Here is an 18,665-nt window from a genome sequence, read left to right on the forward strand (position 1 = left end):
CATGTATGTGAGTCTTCTGTGTCTTTTTTCTTACTTTTTCGATAGCTCTATTTTTTCTCTCTCTCTCTCTCTCTCTCTCTCTCTCTCTCTCTCTCTCTCTCTTTCACCTTCTCTTATGTTAAATTTATCATTTCAAAAGGCTTCGCTACTTTGGGAAGTAATTGTATAAGCATCTAAACAAAAGATATATACATAAATATTTTTTTTGTCTCATCAGCAAAAACTAACAATGACAAGAAATGTCAAGGAAAAATATAATTTATTTTTTGTTATATACAATTATCCATGACTTTCAAAAAAAAAATTTATTTTTTCAACTTTTTTATCGTTTTTATGTTATGTTTTTGGTCATCAAAGTTTAGGTCGAATAAAATGGCGTTGAACAATACAAACATTGCATGTTGATCTAAGGGATAAGACAATTGATTGCTAAATTGTTGTACATCCCAAATGATGATACGCAAAATTAACCCTTCTTTAGATTACTATTATTAGTTGAAACGTTTGGACACAAAACTGAACGAACCAACCAATCAAAATTAAATAAAAGTCCCCAAATTAGTTAAGCCAACGAATAAGATAAAGTTATTATAAAACTTTGGGGACTAGTGAAATAAACAGCCCAATGTCCCCTCCCTCCCCGATATTGACCAAATATACGATAATTTGCAGATGATAAAATTGAATAGCTAGTGCCCCTCTGTGTAGAGGGAGGTCTGTAGGTCTGTTGCGCGGCATAGCTAGAGTTCACACACCTGTCTGGAGGGACAGCAAGGTGTGGCATAGCTAGAGTTCACACACCTGTCTGGAGGGACAGCTAGGTGTGGCGTAGCTAGAGTTCACACACCTGTCTGGAGGGACAGCAAGGTGTGGCCCAGATGGAGCGGTCAGAATCTGAACCACTTAAGTAAGAACCACCAGGATAACACACTGCCAATCTTTAGATATTTCAAATGTATTATAAGAAAAAAGATACTCTATAAAGTGTCTGAAAAAATTATCCATGTGACGTCATGAAGGGGAGAGATGAGAGGAGAAGTGGGAAAGGAAACCCCTTAAAAAGAGATGGCTCATTTTGTAATGTCTCAAGAAAAAATATTAATGTGCATTGATGCTACCTTATGATTAACATGTGTCTGTCCATAAAATTGAAGTGTAAATTGGATTTATTTGACTTTTTTGGTTGGAGATTCTTCTGATCAATGATCAACCATGTTTTCCATCCAACCATCTCTGAAATATCAAAAAAAGTTGCATTGTATATAGGGAAATTTTTTTGACTGCGCTTCATTTTCTACTCTACATTAAAGACAATTTTCCTTACCTACTTTGACATCTGTCTTTAATCTGACATAATATTTTAATTTTTATTTAATCTCTGTTAATAGATATTGTTGAGAGATGAATGAATGTAACTTGCATTTTTTTCTGATTTTGTGAGTGCACTTTAATGATAAACTTGCCTCACTATGTATCTCTCATATAAAGTCAGATTAAGTGCAACCCCTACCCCAAGCACATCCCTCCTCTGGTAAGTGGACCAGGGATGCAGTTGTAACTGTAAGGTTATATACATACAGGATGTCCCCAAAAAAATTTTAATATTTAATTTAGATAAGAAAAGACTCTAATTTTATTAACAAATGGAAGGTACATTGTAGGTTTTACAGATTTAAAAATCACAATTTAAAATCAGGGTCAGAATTCCTTATATAAGAATTTATAGCACAATGGTTTTACATTAAGTAAAGTGACTTTAACAGAGAAACATACTAATCTAATTTTCTTAAAGCCTTCTTTCTGATTCACTTAGAGAAATTATATCAAATTAATTCATAAACATCTTGTATTAGTAGCTTTCCCATCTAAAATAAAATTTATACAAGATATAAGAATTTATAGAGCCTTCAAATCAATCATAGGACATCTGTAGGCAATGTTAAGAGCACTCATGGCAATTTAATTAAACATATTTTTTTAATGCTGACTATTAATTAGGTTCATTAAACAAAAAAAAATATTAAGTAAGCATATATTTTATACTAAAATATTGTTTTCCATATTTTGTATATTTTATTGTTTATATAAACTAAATGTTGCCGGTAAAGGTATACACACATTAGTTGGCATGCACACCATGTTTCAATCGAAAGTAATCAGATTATTTGAAAATTCCACTTCAACAAAGATTAAATTGAAGAAATTGCACAAATTTACTACCCAAAAAAATCTAAAAATTAAGGATTCTCAGGAATTAACAATGCTTCTAAGGATGACAACATCAACAAGTATAAAAGCATATGATCCAAAACAAATAGAGATAGGCAAACAAATTTAGTTAATTACTTGTATTTCAGTCGAAAATCACTATTTCTTTAAAAGCATTAAAGACAGGGGGGTTGGACAGACATATGGATGTAAAAAATGAGTTGAAGAGTTTTTAATATGACCTTCCCAAATATCAGCTATATAAATCTCATTGCCTCCAGATCTAATTGGATGAACTGATTGAGAAAGAAACAAAATAAATTGAAGAAGCAGCAGTGTTAATATTGTTTCCCCCCCATTGACAAATCCTTATAAAAAAGTAACAGTATGTTCAACTGATCGGGTCTTCCTTTACAGGGTAGCTTCTCATAGGTCCCAGGAAGGTTTAAAAATATTTTGGGGGAGGGTACCACCATCCTCCCAAGAGAAATCACAACAAAATTAAATTTTTTTTACTTAGAGAAATGAACGCAACATAGATATGTTACTTATTATTTTATTTCCAAACAAACATTTAAAGTGCCACTAGAGGCCTCTAGGGGCGTAGCTGCTAGTAGATGAATATAGAAAAAGAGAGATATAAGTTGTAGAGTAATTTTATAATTTAAAATTAAATGTAAGTATTATATTTGGGACAGATAGCTTTTGCTGGCTTATTTCATTATACCTGTACCTGGCTCTAGCAAAGTGTGTTTGAAGAGTTGTTGTTGTGTGACTAGGGGGTGAATAGTAGTCAAGGTTAAAGGGATAGGTCAATAGAATATAAACCTGCCAATTTGCTAAAAACAATATTTTGTTGTATATGATCTAGGTAATTAGGGAAATTGTAATTCTTTTACATTTACTTATCCCTGTAAATCTTGGAGTACTAGTAGTGATGCAATTCTGACGTAGGTTGCAACTCCAATCATATAGGGTGGGGGGCGGAGGTTTGGGTAGTTTCTGCCTGCAAAAAGACTGTGTGTGTGTGTGTGTGAGAGTGTGTATTTTAGAGGGTGGATATTCTGTTTGTGTAAAGGGAGGACAAAATGTAAACAACAAAGAAGGGGTTAAAATAATTGGAGGGGTTTATTTCTAGAAAACTAAATGTATGTGAGTAGAGAAAGAGAATTTAGATAGGGAAGATGCATTTTAGGTTTGTCAGGGAATGTGAAGGGGAGTGAAGGGATGGTTGCAACGGGTGCAGGTGGGTGCAGGTGCATTTAACTTGAGAAAGAAAATGGAAGATGGGTGCATTGTAAGGGTGGAGTAAGGGAATTTATGCATGGAAGACCAATATTTACCCCCATGTTACTATGTACTAATATTTCAATATCAACCATTTTAATAGAATATGACAAATTAGGATTTATCTTTGAATATTATTTCTTGACTCTAGATTGATTTAATTTAATTTTTTTTTATTTAAAAGTAGGAGAAAGAAAGAAAATTTGTTTTGGTAGAGCAGATTCCTTCAGCGTACCCCATTTTCCAACTTTTCAATAGCTTAAAACCTTCTAGGGACTTTCACATTTAACCAGTTGAACCTATAGTTTCTGAGATTTTAAAAGACAGACATACAACCAGCTACTTTAGTATACAAAAGCCTATGGATGGATTCATTATATAAATACATTTAGTTTATATATATAAACAATTTTTCATTCTTTCTAAGAATAAGATACTAAAAAATTTATGAGCAATCGTGTTTTTATGAAAGAATTTCTCAAGTAAACTTTGCATTACTATGTATTGCAGCTGTAATCTATAATACAAAGTAGAATTATGTCTGTATGTCTGTCTGTCTGTCTGTCCGTCCGTCTGTCTGTCTGTCCGTCCGTCTGTCTGTCTGTCCGTCCGTCCCTTAAGATCTCGGTAACCACTGAACCGATCGGATTCTACTCTTCTGGTATATACCTATTGGTCCTGTGGTGGTTTTAAGCTATTTTCTTGGGGGGTGGGACACCCCCAACCCCCCCCCCCCCTAAAAAAAAAATGAAAATTCCCCCCCCCCCAGTAGTACTTTATTTTTTTTTTAATTATCTCTTGGGGAAAAGCCCCTAGAGGCTAGGGGCGAAGCCGCTAGTATATATATTTATACAGTTAGCTTAATGGATTTATAATTTCTTGGATTTTACACCAAATTATCACGTACTTTAACTATATGATACTTGTAAATGGCTTAAAATAACGGTCCAACCCTGTTTACTCCTTTCCCTCCCCTCCTTCTGGATGAAGGAACTGCCCAATAAATGATGTCAATGTTAGCAACCTAAATAAACGAGAATTTTCCCCCTGTCATAATATCCACTTAAATTCAATATCCATTACAAGCTTACAAATAAAATATTTCTCTGTAGCGAAGCTTCTCTAGTTATTTGCACCTCTTTCACTCTTTAGTTTCCTTTATATTTGTAAAGGGAGAGGTAGGTTGCGGGTAAAATCCGTAAAGGTGTGTGTTTTAAGGCATAAAAATAGTACTAGAACGATAATATTCACTAAATATGTGTATTTCTTATTGAAAAGAACTATAGACAAAATTTTTTTTTTTTAAATTTAACATAATTTTTTATCGTTCTACTACTGTTTTTAACTTGTAACACATAACCTTTACGGATTTTACCCGCAACCTACCTCTCCCTTTGTTAATACTTGTAGTGAATGTTGTAATGTTTTGCTAGAAAATCAGAAAAAAAAACTATGCTTGGTTTTTTCATTTGCTTTTGTTTGGCTGTTCGTCTTTCTGTCCAACATAGTCACTGACGCCTTATATGTTTAAAAAGTACATCACTCTCTATGCACTATTGATCGCAATCGTCCTTGTTTTTTGTCTTTCTGTCTGTTTAATTTAATAATTTTTGACCTTGTCATAAACAAAGCAAAAAATATAGACATAAAATAAAAATAAAATTTCTGTCACCTGAATTGGTTTATATGTATTTTCAATGATATCTAAAGATTGGTGGTTGTTTGCAGAAGACTGACAAAATTGATTAGAAGCGACGCTCTCAGGAAAATTAAGCACTTTTTAATTGTCAACAATCGTTCCTTTAATTAGCAGGGCTGTATTGCCAGTCAGTAATGCTCGTATTACAAACAAATCATTTGTTGTTATTTGAAGTCACAAAGACTGGTTTACTATCCTATTAAATAAAGTAATATGGATTATTTTCTGAAGCCTAAGATCTACTAATCCGATTGAAGTCTCCTAATTAGGTAAGCTTCACAACGCTCCTGTAATGATTTTAAACCATTCTATATTCAGATTTAAGTCCTGGCATGGTTTAAAGTTTTTTTTTGAGCTCTTCAAATACAGAGTTCCTAAAGGCTAAGGGCCTAGCTACTAGTAAAAACACAAGGGAAAATTTTTCATGGCGAATACAAAAATGCTCTTATTTATATGGATTAAAAAGTGTAAACAAAATCTTTGTATTTCATGTGGATTTCTGTATAGCCAAAAAAGCAAATAAAACAAGACATTATAGTTTTTATATCCTATTATATAAAGTAGTAAGCGTTTTTGTCTGTCCCGAATGATATCGCTAACCGCTAAACCGATATTGTTCTCCTTTACAGTGAAGCTTCTTATAGGTCCTGGGAAGGTTTTAAACTATTTTTGGAAAGGGTGTCTTCACCCCCCTCAACCCCAAAAAATATTTTTTAACTCTTTTGAAACTCAAATTTAAAATGGGATGAGGTCGACTTTTCCCCCTCTTACCAGTGCCCCTAGAGGCTTCTAGGGGCGTAGCCGCTAGTTTTTATTAATGCAGAGTAAAAAAATCAAATTAAAAACAAAACTAATGCCTTTTCCTCCAAAAAAAATTATCAATATCTGCTTCTTGAGCTTTAAAATGCATTTAAAAGGTTGAAGGAATCCCAAACCAAAATCCAGGCTCGGCAGCCGTGCGTCATCCGTAATGAAATAAACCTTTTACAATTTTAAAAACCAGCTGGCAGTCTAAACCTTACCTAAATATGGCAATTTCAGGTTTAGTCGCGGTTGATACGCGGCTGCCGAGCCCTGACCAAAAGGCAGCGCGGCAACGGGGAAAATAATACGAAAATAATCCAATGCAATTAATTGCAATAACTTTAACAAAAAAATATTTCTATTGTATACAAGTCAAATTTTGGAAGAGAATGAATCTTTCTTCCAAATAAATAAACTGTAATATAAAACATTCATGAAGGCGCAGCTCAACAAATCAGTCAAACGAACGTTAACAAATAAAAAGTGACAATATTTAAAGAAATGTAATATTATTGAAAATCATTAAAGAAATTGTATATCCTTATACTAAAGTAACAGGATGTTTGTCTGTTTGTCTGTGTGTCTGTACCAAAGGATCTTGCTAACCGCTGAACCGATCGGGTTCTCCTTAACAGGGTAGCTTCTTATAGGTCCCGGGAAGGTTTATAACTATTTTGGGGGAGGGTACCACCACCCTCCCAAGAGAAATAATAATAAATCGAAATTTTTATTTTAAGGTATCGTATAAAGAGACTCTTACGCAACATATCGTAGAAACTTGAACGCAACAAAAAACCAAACATTTAAAGTGCCACTAGAGGCCTCTAGGGGCGTAGCCGCTAGTCCTTATAATACAGTAACAGGACTTTGTCTATCTGTCTTTCTGTACCAAAGGATCTCGCTAACTGCGGAACCGATCGGGTTCTCCTTTACAGGGTAGCTTCTCATAGGTAGTTATAGGTAGTTTTATAATTATTTTGGAGGAGGGTACCATTACCCTCCAAAGAGAAAACAATCCTAAGAAAAAATATCCACTTTACCTCAAGTTCCCCTAGAGGCCAATAGGAGAAGAAAGTGATCTTGTATGTCAAATAAATACGAAACAATTTATGAAACCTATTTTATTTCTCTTATTTCTGCATTGATATAGCTCATTTTTCACAGGAAAAGGTTCATATTTGTCATTTTTCTCACTTTCATTTTATTTTTTAAGTCGTAGAAACATAGATCTACATTTTCTAAATTTTTCTTTCATCTATTTATTGTGTTCTTATTGCGTTCTTATAACTGTATATGTTAAAACAAGGATGACAAAATCCATAAAAGCGAAGCACTGAAACGATATGACAGACGAACATTAACTTTTGTTGAGTGTCAGAACTGAATATACAAAATATAAAATTATAAGGTTTGACAAAATTATACGTAATAATAATACGCTCATAATATCGTACCTTATTGTAATAGGAATCAGCAATCAAAAAATCAGATCAATCGGATGATATTATCACTTAAAAAATTGTTATCAAAAAAGTAAAAAATCAACATGTTTAAAATGAACGTACGTACATTCTGGTAATGATTATAGAGTTGCTACGCTTTCTAAATCGTACCTAACTACTACAGGAATCACCATGCAAAGTTTGAAATCGATAGGACTATTCTAACATGCTTAAATTAACTAATAAAAGCTAACTATTTCGGACGGACGGACGTACGGACGGACCGACCCTAATCATAGAAAAGCTTCGCTTTTAAAAATACCTAAAATATTAATCTATATATTATTACTTGGATATTGCACCTGATATTCATGTAAACTGCTAAATTCTAATAAAGTGATACTCGCAGCTGGCTATAATAATGACACCACCCACCCACATTCTGTACCTCATTTAGTCCCCTCTATCTGACCAATAATTGAGGTCCATGTTAGCAATCTAAATTGACGACAAATTTTCGTCTGTTATATCCATAAATATTGTACTTAGATATAATCAAACGCGTTGCTAAATTCAAACTAACACAAAAAGTGCATTTCAAAGAAATATGTATAGTTATACACTATGACGATGCTTAAAAGATTTTAGAAAAATAAAAAAATGTATGAAATATTTAAGCATGCAATTAAATTTATTTATTCATTTATAAACGTGCTTAATATAATCGTTTCACAGTCCGACCTCTGTTACAAACTTCCTCAACTCGTTTGACAATGAGAATGACAGCGGCAATGGCGGCAGCAGTTTCAACAATTCGCCCGCCAACGGTGGCAACAGTCAGTCCACAGTTGCCTATACAAACGGCAGTCGGGTTGCCAACCTAAACAAAAGGCCGGACACAGCCCCAGCAAGCAACGGCAGGTCAACACCGATTAATATAAACAACAATAATAATGGCGGTGGGGGAAGTCCGGTCAAGAGTTCCAAAACGGCTCGGCCTATACCGCCTCCGCCGATACCGGCACGTCCGCCGCCGCCAGGAAGGTTAAGCGGCAACCTGAGTATGGAGGATAGAAGTGGCATCATTATTAGAACACCGTCCGGCGAGGAGACCAGCGTTAGCGAGGCGAAAACTGCCATGGCGGCAGCGGCGGAAAAAAGGCGGCTTAGGCGATTTAGCAATGGGAATCAGAGAAAAGAAAGCTATGGCAAAAACAAACAGGAAATTGACTTTGTATGAATTAAAATTAGAAATCTAAGGTTGATAATTGCTAATTTAAAAAAAGAACAAGGATGACAACATCCATAAAAGCGAAGCTCCGAAACGAACTCAGAACTGAATAAGCAGAATATAAATTCATAAGTCTAAATAGAATTGTAAGTAACTACTTAAATACATGATACTGTTATTAGGACATTTTCAGGACTTGATTACTGAGATTATCGTTGCTTATAACATTGTACCTTATTGTCATAGGAATCCTTATGCAAATTGATAAGAAAAAATTCTAACATGTCTAAATTAACGAAAAGAGCTAACCTTTTTAGACGGACGTAATAACCGGACCTACCTAATTATAAAAAAAGCTTCGCTTTTAAAAACTATCTAATTTTACAAAGTTAATACTTTAGGATAGTTTTGGAAAATATAAACAAGATGGATATAAACACCTAAAGGAAATCAAACTTATTTTAACCACTACTAGCGGCTACGTCCCTAGAGACCTCTAGGGGCACTTGAGGAGGGGGGAGTTTAATGATAAAACCCATTTTTTTATTTAATTTTTTTTGTGGGGGGGGGGGGGTGCTGCCAACCCCATCCCCCCCACTATAACCCCATTTTTTTAAATTTTAGTCTTAAAAAAATATCTATTTTTTTTGGGTTTTTTTTTGGGGGGGGGGTAATTTTTTTCTAGGGGCGATTTCTCTTGGGAGGGTGGTGGTATCCTCTGCCAAAATAGTTATAAACCTTCCCGGGACCTATGAGAAGCTACCCTGTTAAGGAGAACCCGATCGGTTAGCGAGATTCTTCGGTACAGACACACAGACAAACATCCTGTTACTTTAATAATAGGATATCAATTCCTATTTTGTTCCTAGAATACTTTCCCCTCCCATATCTAGCACATAAGACAACACAAGTAAAGAGAAAATGAAACAAAAAGGTTGACGGGCCTAGCTAGCTGCCAGCACGCGTAGCAGGCATAATCACACTAAAAGTCGAGAGCTCAGAATGGATATAGGATATACGTGGATATATTGACAAGGGGAAAGATGTGCGTTAATTTAGCTTCTTAATATGTAATATGAACCTCATTTATCGTTCGTCTAGTAGGAAATTAGCTATATCGTTGTTTTAGCCAGCTATGTTCATCACTTTATAGGAGTTCAAGAAAATTTGGTGCAACGTCCAAGTAATAATATATCCATGAAGCTCAGACAGAGAGAATGACATTATTTTGTTTTCTTAACATTTCTCAAAGTTGTGAGTGTGGAACAGAGATACAAAGAAAACACATCAAATAAATGAGAAATACATTTTACAAATGAGAATTTGTTTTATTACAAAACAAAAACTTTTTACCTTTGATTTATCCATTCTATAACTTCAATCTTTTGAAAGCAGGGAGGGAGGGGACATTGGACTGAAAATTAAAAAGTCCTCTCTTAAATCCTGATGAATTGGTTCAAAAAGCTGTGTCCAAACTTTTCAACCAATGAATTGAATCAACAGAAGGGAAAATTGTGTTCATCATCATTGAAGAAGTACTTCAATTTTATTGTCTATTATCTTATCCCTTAAGATCCCTGTCATGTTTTGGGTCAGGTATGTGTTAGAGAATCTAAGGATCCCCCTTTGCTTTCTACGAATAAAAGGTCGTGTTTTAGGCTATTTTCCATAGGCAAAGAGAGCTGAGAGGAAGGATAAGAAAAATTGGGTATTGTCCCTTCTGTGGCAGCGCCTCTTAAGGGGTGTTTCGTCGTATTTTCTCAGTAGTTTTTTCCTATTCCTAGCCCCTGCGGGGGGATCTAACCAAGCGGGGTAACAACCTAACCTAAAATATCCTATCAAAAGCTACTGTAAAAATACGAGGAAAGGCCCCTTAAGAGGCGTTGCCACGAAAGGGTTTATACCCGAATAATTTACAATCCTCCCTCTTTTTTATAAGTTTCCCTGAAATATTTCTTGTTCTCTAGATCTTAAGTAACTACTTTAAATGTCAAATAAATATATAATATAGAAAATATTAGTAAAACACTTATTTAAAAGTACATATTTGGGGTACAGAAGTCAAATTTAGATCTAAAGTAAAGTCATAAATATTTTATAAACAAAATAAAAGTAAAATAAAATTCTAGGTTTTAAATATTTGGCAAAAGTAGAGATGGATTAAAAAAATAAAATTTATTTACACAATAGACGATAAATTGATCTACATCATAAAAGATAATAAATAAAAAAAATACCCCTTCTGTAGATCACAATTAGTGATTGAAACGTTTGGACACTCAACTTAATGAACCAACCAATCAAAATTATATCAAAGTCCCTAAAGAAAGGATTTAAAATGTAAGTGTATTGGTATTTATTGGGCAATTCGTTCATCAAGTAGGAGGGGAAGGCATTGGAGTATCGTTATTTTAGCCAGCTGCACGCACCACTTCATTAGAGTACATAAAAATCTGGTGCAACATCCAAGATAAAATAAATAGATTTTTGAAAGTAAGTTTGAATATAAAATATCGAATCAGAAATGTTCGAGTGCTGATGTTCCACATAATCGACGGAAACAGAACTCATTTGAGAGCTCCAAGTTGACCAGGGGAGGTCCAGGCAGCAATGAGAGCCATGTCATCAAAATTAAAATCCAGGTAATTATTAGAGATAATTTATTGTATCCTTATAATAAAGTAACAGGATCTTTGTGTTTCTGTCTGTTTCGAAGGATCTAGCTAACAGCTGAATTGAAATGGTTCTTCTTTACAATTTATTCCCCCATCCCCATAAAAAATTGTTTACCTTTTCCAGCTGCAGCTGCAAAATTGAAATAAGCAGCTCTGCGGTATAAAGCTTGGCTGCTGAACTTATACTTTAAAAAATCTAAATGTTTAGAATTAAAATAATTATTTATTGCATCGTATTATAGACAGCTTTTCGAGCACATTTAAATGAAAAATTGTAAGATTGAAACCAGTTATCTTAATTTTATAATTTTTAAAAAAAATTTCTTGAAAAATTGTGATTCGTTGCTATACATTTTTCAGTATAGCTGAGAAATAGTTCTAATCAAGCGGATATTAATCGGTTTCAAAGCCATACTGGAAAAGAATTCAAATATTTTTTTTAATCAATATTGTTTCTTTTTTCATCAGTTTTATAATGTAAATTCAAAGTATTTTTATGAGGAAAAAAGCAAAATATAATATAGCTTTGGTTTTGTGTTATTGTGCAACACTTTTCAGTTCTTTCAAATCAGTTTTTAACAATTCAAACAATGGATATATAATATACGTGGATATTATGACATGGGAGACAGGGAACATTTATTGGTCAGTTTATTTATCCAGTAGGAGGAGAGTGATGATGGGAGTGGATTGGGTTATCGTTATTTTAGCCCACCGCTAGTTTTACTTTATTAGAGAACATGAAAATCTGGTGTAACATCTAAGTAATAATAAATCCATGATTCCAATATTATGGGAGGTTCAATGTCTTATTGTAGTAAAATAGTTGGTTTATTAATTATTCTAAATATAGAGTAGTAAGGTTTTTCTTTGTACTTTATAAACAAAGAATAGATTGAGTGGGATTTTGTGGGAAGTTCCCTAAAGGTCCCGGGATTATTTTTACCTCTACCCAACCCTTCGAACTAAGAATCATATTCATAAAATTTCGCTACTTGTACATTATGTAGAATTAAAAATTAAATATAAATGGACTGTTGTAAAATGAAAACGGAATAGTTTCTCCACTATGGCTACGAAACCAATTAATATCCGCTGTATTAGAACTGGTTCTCAGTTATACTGAAAAAACATATAATCCAAGTATATTTTAATAAAAATCATAAAATTATTGCCCTCGGGGCTTTCTGTTTTTAATCTTAATTTTTTTTATTTAATTTCTGTGGAAATCTGTCTATAACACGATGCGAAAATTAAGTATTTTTTCATGTGTGATATTTTTCCTCGAACAACCTAACAGCATCTAACCTGTCAAATTTATCAATATTGGATGTTTTCAATATTTCTTAAAGGTTTTCTTTTTTTCTACACTATAAATTCGCATGAGATCATTTGAAAAGACTGTTTGTATTTCTCTCGTATATTTTTTATTTTTTTTAAAGCAAAGCTTTTATACAGTCGGTCCGTACTTTTGTCCGTCTGTCTGTATTCAGGCATGAGATAATAGTCCTTCGCATTCATGTGTGTTTTTATTCTTGTTTACCGAGTATATTTTTTTTATCGTATCGAATTATAGACAGCTTTCCGCGTATATTAAAATTATTAAAAGTTTAAAACCAAAACTGGTTTTAATTTTATTATTTTTATTTTAATATTCGTGAAAAATTGTCTGTAATACGATGCTATACATGATTTTTCAGTATGGCTGATAACTGTTTCTAATCCAGCGGATATTAATCGGTTTCGAAGCCATACTGGAAAATAGGCGATGATTTGTAAAACACACATTAATATCTTTTTTTCTGTATTTTCAGAACATTTGCTAATTTTAGAATTATCTAACTTAAAAAAATATGTTTGTCCCTATTAATTGTTCACTGAGGGTTTCTTTACATTTCAAAATGTTTGGCACAAAAATGAAAAAAAATATGTACTTTCATTTTTAAAAATCTGCATTTTTAATATCAAAGTGTCATTTTTCTGGGGGGTATTAAATCTTTTATCATGTAATATTTAATCCTTAGAGGAAAGTTAATTAAAAGAGAGTTGTGTTAATTACAATTTTCTACAAACTTAGCCGCTAGTTTATTAATGAAAAAGTTTAACATGGGATTTGGGGTTTAACAGAATGTTTTAAAGAACGTGTCCTAACTTTTGTGATTTTTTTCTTCAAAAAATAGCTAGTCAGTGCTTTTAGTAAGCTTTTAGATGTAAAATGATCCATAGAATTTAGATATGAAATCGTTTTTTTTAGACCTCTTTTTTGAATTAATTTAAGTTTTTTTTAATTATGTTGGTTTTAAGGTACTAAAACGCAACAAAAAAGAAGAAAATTGCCATTACAAAAATAGTAAGATCTTTAATTTGACACCTTACTTTTGAATTCTGTTAAGTAATTATTGAGAAAAAAATCTATTTTGTTGAACCCCGGAGATTAAAAACGTTGAACTTTGAGAGCTCGTCACGAATGGGTTAAATAAAAATCACAAAAGTAGGACACATTCTTTAGATTTTTGTAAATTGTAAGGAAAGAAATGCATGAAGATATCTCGTATTTTTTATAAAAAAAAAACAAGTAACTAGATAACTAAGAGTTTTATATTAGAACGGTAAAAAACCTTCTTTGCTTTATGTAAAACATATGCATAAGAAATTTTGAAAAATATCTTTAGTAAGGATGACAACATCCATAAAAGCGAAGCACTGAAACGGTAGGATAATCGGACATGAACACTAATATAGTGTCAGAACTGAATAATCAGAATATAAATGTATAAGAGTCAAAGCAAAATTGTAAGTAAATTTGCTGAAAAACTGCTTGATACAGGATAATGTTTATGGACATACTTACATATTTAGGACTTGATTAATATTATAGAGTTGCTTCGCTTATAACAGAAAACAGTAATAGTGTCGAACTATGACGTCAGAAAAAATTAACAATTAACCAATAGAAAGCCAGTATTCACTGTGGTAAAATATATAGCGGCCTCTCATTGGTTAATTGTTAATTTTTTCTGACGTCATAGTTCGACACTTTTACTGTTTTCCTTATAACAATATACTTTGTTGTCCCAGGAATCAATATACCAAAAATCAGATCAATCGGATGATTAGATCACATAAAATTTTTTTGTTAAAAAGTAAAATAATCAACATGTTTAAACTGGACGTACGGAAATTTTGGTAATGATTATAGAGTTGCTACGCTTTCTAAATCGTACCTAACTACTAAAGGAATCACCATGCAAAATTTGAAACCCAAAAATACAATTCTAACATGCCTAAATTAACGAAAAAAGCTATCCGTTACGGACGGACGTGCGGACGGACGGACCGACTCTAATTATAAAAAAGCTTCGCTTTTAAAAATTGGGGAACACAATTAAATGCCATTATCAAGTCAAACTTACATTTTACAAAACTGATATAGATTAAAATTACTTCCAGTAAAGCTTCAAAACCGATTTACATCCGATAGATTTGAGCCGGTTCTCAGCCATATTGAAAAAGCATTCATAGCATCATATTTCAAACAATTTTCCACTAATATTTTTGCATTTTAATGAAGACGAAAAAAGTCTCTCAATGACATCATAAAAATGAGGGATGAGGAGAGGATGAGTGGGAATGAATCCCCCTAAAAAAGAGATGGATAATCCCTCGTTTTTATGACATAACATGCTGATTTTTTGAGGGACTTTCTCCGTCTTCATTTTAATTTCCTCGGAAAGCAGTCTATATTACTTTGCAATAAAAAAATATTATTGAATTTAAATACAGCAAGCTATTCTACAGACAGACACACATCCTAATATTTGATCATAATTTCAGAGAGACCCAACTCCACTACGGTCTTGTTTCCAGTCTTCCCATTCGACCCTATCAGATCCTGGCCAGGAAAACACAGTTCAATATTTAAACTTTAAACTGTTTTTTATTAATGCCTCGCCGACTGTTCATCGTATACTAGCGGCTGCGCCCATAGCATCAAGGGTCCTTGCACTCAAGGGTACAACTATAGTCTAAAACCATACCAAGACTTTCATCTAAAAATAAAATAGCTTCAAACCAGCCAAGGACTTATCTGAAGCTTCTTAAAATGGAGACCCCAATCAGTTATGTAGTTTCAGACAAAAAAAATATTTAATTCTTTAAAACTTTTAAAAGAAAGTGCCAGATTTTAAAAATTAAAATGTAAATCTTACTTTAAAAAAACAGAAATTGAAATATTTTTGGATGAAAAACAGTTCCTTATTTTTCAAAATGTGAAAACACACACACACACACACTCACTCTCTGCTCTGTGCAGTAAATCCTATTTTTACCTCTCTGAATATTTCAATCTTTCGCTTAAAAGGAAATTTTCAAAACTACTCTATCCAGGATTTACTAAGAATCATAACGAAACAAGACTGAAAGCGGTCATAGATGCGTAGATGTATAATTTGACTTTATATGATTTAACATGAATAATAAATATCATATTTATAGAGAAAAAGAATGTTTTCATTATTTTTCATTGTCCTCGCCCTCCTGGGAAATTTGAAGATTGAAAAATGGGTCAAAATTTAAAAAAGGATTTAGTGTACAATATATATAAGTACAAAATGATACATTTATTTTATCACTATCATAAATAAAGAATATATAAAAATTTGCAAATAAAAAGGGTTGATATCTAACATATAGAGACACTAATAAACTCTAACCTTCGACTCTAATGGCCCTCTTATGACAGAACACAAAATTTCTTAGTTAGTAAATCAGTCAGGGAGGAAAGTAGATACTTATAGAGATGTTAAACATCTAAAATGTAAGGGCTCCATATAAAAACATAATTAATCAAAAAGCAATATTGATGCATTGTTTAGTATTTAGCAAAGAGGGCAAGAAAATGAAATTTTGAAAAATGGGAAGACGAGGAAAGTTGCTTAAAATAATCATAATGAGGGATTATCCATCTCTTTTTAAAGGGTTTTCCTTCCCACTCCTCCTCTCCTCATCCTTCTTTTTTACGATGTCAGAATTTTTTTTAGGGACTTCCTTCGTCTTCAAAAATAGGTAATTCCATTTTTAAAAAAGGTGCTAAGTGTGTATATAGCATGTGAAGCAAATTTCATAGTCAAAGTTTAACAGAGTAAGAAGAAAGAGAAAATATGAATTGATAATTCTTGTTCTAACCTCTGAACTTAAATATATCAATAGTGAAAGCGGTGCTATGGCCATCCATGGGTTAGGAATTCCTAATCTTTGTACTTGTAATTTACTCGTTGTATCACAGTTAACACATATTTACTGGATAGGATGGAAATTTTAGTGTGCCTCAGTAGAGCAGCCCGCAATTTCCCCCTCTTTTTTTTACATATGTTGTTATGTTGAAAGGTCAACCTAGCACCATGGACAGCGGAAAGACAGACACAAAAACTTCTAGGGTAGCTATTTGTTTTTTATGATTTTTAAAGTATACAATGTATAATTGAGGTGATTTACAATTACGTAAAGTCTTTATCTTTTAAATTTTCCATCATATTTATAAAAATACACAAATTTTTAATATTTTGACATTTTTAGTAGCAAAGATACATTACAAGTTGTTTGTTCGGCATCTTTGTAATAATTACTTTTTACATTTTAATTTTAATTGTTTTTAACTTGACTGTTATTCTTTAGTCTTCGGTTAGAGTTGATATTTTCAATAATTGTTAATATTTGGTATAGTCATCATTGTTGAATGGTGGATTTTTGTGTTGTAAAAATTTCCGTCGGGAAGGACAAATTAAATTCCCGAAGCAAATAGTCAATTTTGGTTTGAAAGTACCTCTCCCTCCTACAACATATTATTATGCATAAATTTCAACCTGGGGATAAAGCAGGGTTGTGAGGGGACACTGGGCTGTGATTTACACTGGTACCCAAAGTTTTGATAAATTCGTTTGTGCAAAAATGTAGGTTTCTTTTTATTGAATTTTGATTGGTTATTTCCAAACCAGCAGTGTCCATACTTTACTACCAATGATTTTAATCAACAGAAGGGGGTAACTTTGTTTATCCCCATTCCAGATGTACATCAATTTATCGTCCATTGTCTTATCCCTAAAGATCCCTGGGGAAAAAAGTAAAAATTGAAGATGAGAAAAAGATGGAAAGTTTTTGAAAACGTTTTTGATGGATATTTTATATTATTTTACATGTAGATGTACTAAGTAACAAGGATGACAACATCCATAAAAGCGAAGCTCTGAAACGGTTGAATGAAAAAAACGAACATTAACACTTGTAGAGTGTCAGAATTCATTAATCAGAATATAAAAGTCGAAAAAATTGTAAGTAAATTTGTTAAAAACTGCTGAAATACAGGATAATGTTCATGGACATACTTACATTTTTAGGACTTGATTACAGAGTTGCTTCGCTTATAATATTGTACTTTGTTGTCTCAGGAGTCAATATACCCAAATTGAGATCAATCGGATACTTTTATCACATAAAAATTTTTTGTTAAAAAAAGTTAAAAAAAAACATGATTCAAATGGCCGTACGGTCATTCTGGTAACGATTATAGAGTTGCTACGCTTTCTAAATCGTACCTAACTACTATAGGAATCATCAAAGTTTGAAATCGATAAGACAAATCTAACATGCCTAAATTAACGAAAAAAGCTATCCGTTACGGTCGGAGGGACGGACGGACTGACCCTATTTATAGAAAAGCTTCGCTTTAAAAAAATTTATTATGTATCTATTCCTACTTTGATCATATAAACGAATAAGTAACATATTGATCTATCCGTTACGAACGGACAAGGTGAGAATATATCCTAAATGTAATAAAGCTTTGCTTTTAAAAATAACTAGTTGCTCCGCCCCTAGCCTTAAGGGAAAGGACGAAGGGGTCAGGAAAATTCTATAAAGAATGAAAATAAAAGAGGCAACGTATGGACATGCTCAAACAAAAACACATCTTTTAAATCCTTATTTTGTTAGTAAATAGAATACGAATTCGAATTGCATGACGACTTAAATATATTTATAAATTAAAAGATTTTGAACTGATGTTAGGAGGTATCAACAATGCTGCGCTGGTGTCGGCTGCGCAAGAACGTATCCTTGTCCGACAGGAAAGCCTCGTATGGGTCAACATGTGTTCCCTACGAAGAGCTTCGGTCTAATTCTTTGACAGTTCCATGGCGGCAGTACAAATCACAGGAATATACCATTTTTATTTGATTTTTTTTTCCAGTAAGGCTTCGAAACCGATTTAAACTCAGTGGATTAGAACCGGTTCCTAGCCATAATGAAAAATGATGTAAAGCATC

At 32.9% G+C, this 18,665-nt stretch overlaps 2 protein-coding genes across 2 annotated transcripts in view; both read left to right on the plus strand.

Moving 5' to 3' along the window:
- Window positions 1-18,665, plus strand: part of LOC145317712 (uncharacterized) — a 140,383-nt gene that overhangs the window by 93,298 nt on the left and 28,420 nt on the right. The gene's annotated exons all lie outside the window — the stretch shown is intronic.
- LOC145318103 (uncharacterized) lies at window positions 377-18,576 on the plus strand. Its single transcript, XM_080159452.1, has 6 exons — window positions 377-907; window positions 5,224-5,256; window positions 8,173-8,674; window positions 11,194-11,313; window positions 15,181-15,244; window positions 18,407-18,576. The coding sequence occupies exons 1-6, from the start codon at window positions 879-881 to the stop codon at window positions 18,574-18,576; spliced, it is 918 nt and encodes a 305-aa protein (XP_080015578.1). The 5' UTR covers window positions 377-878.

Source organism: Acartia tonsa, chromosome 4, assembly GCF_053477335.1.
Source record: "Acartia tonsa isolate MP-2025a chromosome 4, ASM5347733v1, whole genome shotgun sequence".
NCBI classification, from domain to species: domain Eukaryota; kingdom Metazoa; phylum Arthropoda; class Copepoda; order Calanoida; family Acartiidae; genus Acartia; species Acartia tonsa.

Bases quoted from the DNA above. Each gene is read 5' to 3' on its own strand.
- LOC145318103 (XM_080159452.1), top strand. From the start codon at position 879: ATGGAGCGGTCAGAATCTGAACCACTTAA. The intron at 5,257-8,172 runs CAGGAAAATTAA...ATAATCGTTTCA, and splicing joins TTGATTAGAAGCGACGCTCT to CAGTCCGACCTCTGTTACAA. The intron at 11,314-15,180 runs GTAATTATTAGA...TCATAATTTCAG, and splicing joins TCATCAAAATTAAAATCCAG to AGAGACCCAACTCCACTACG.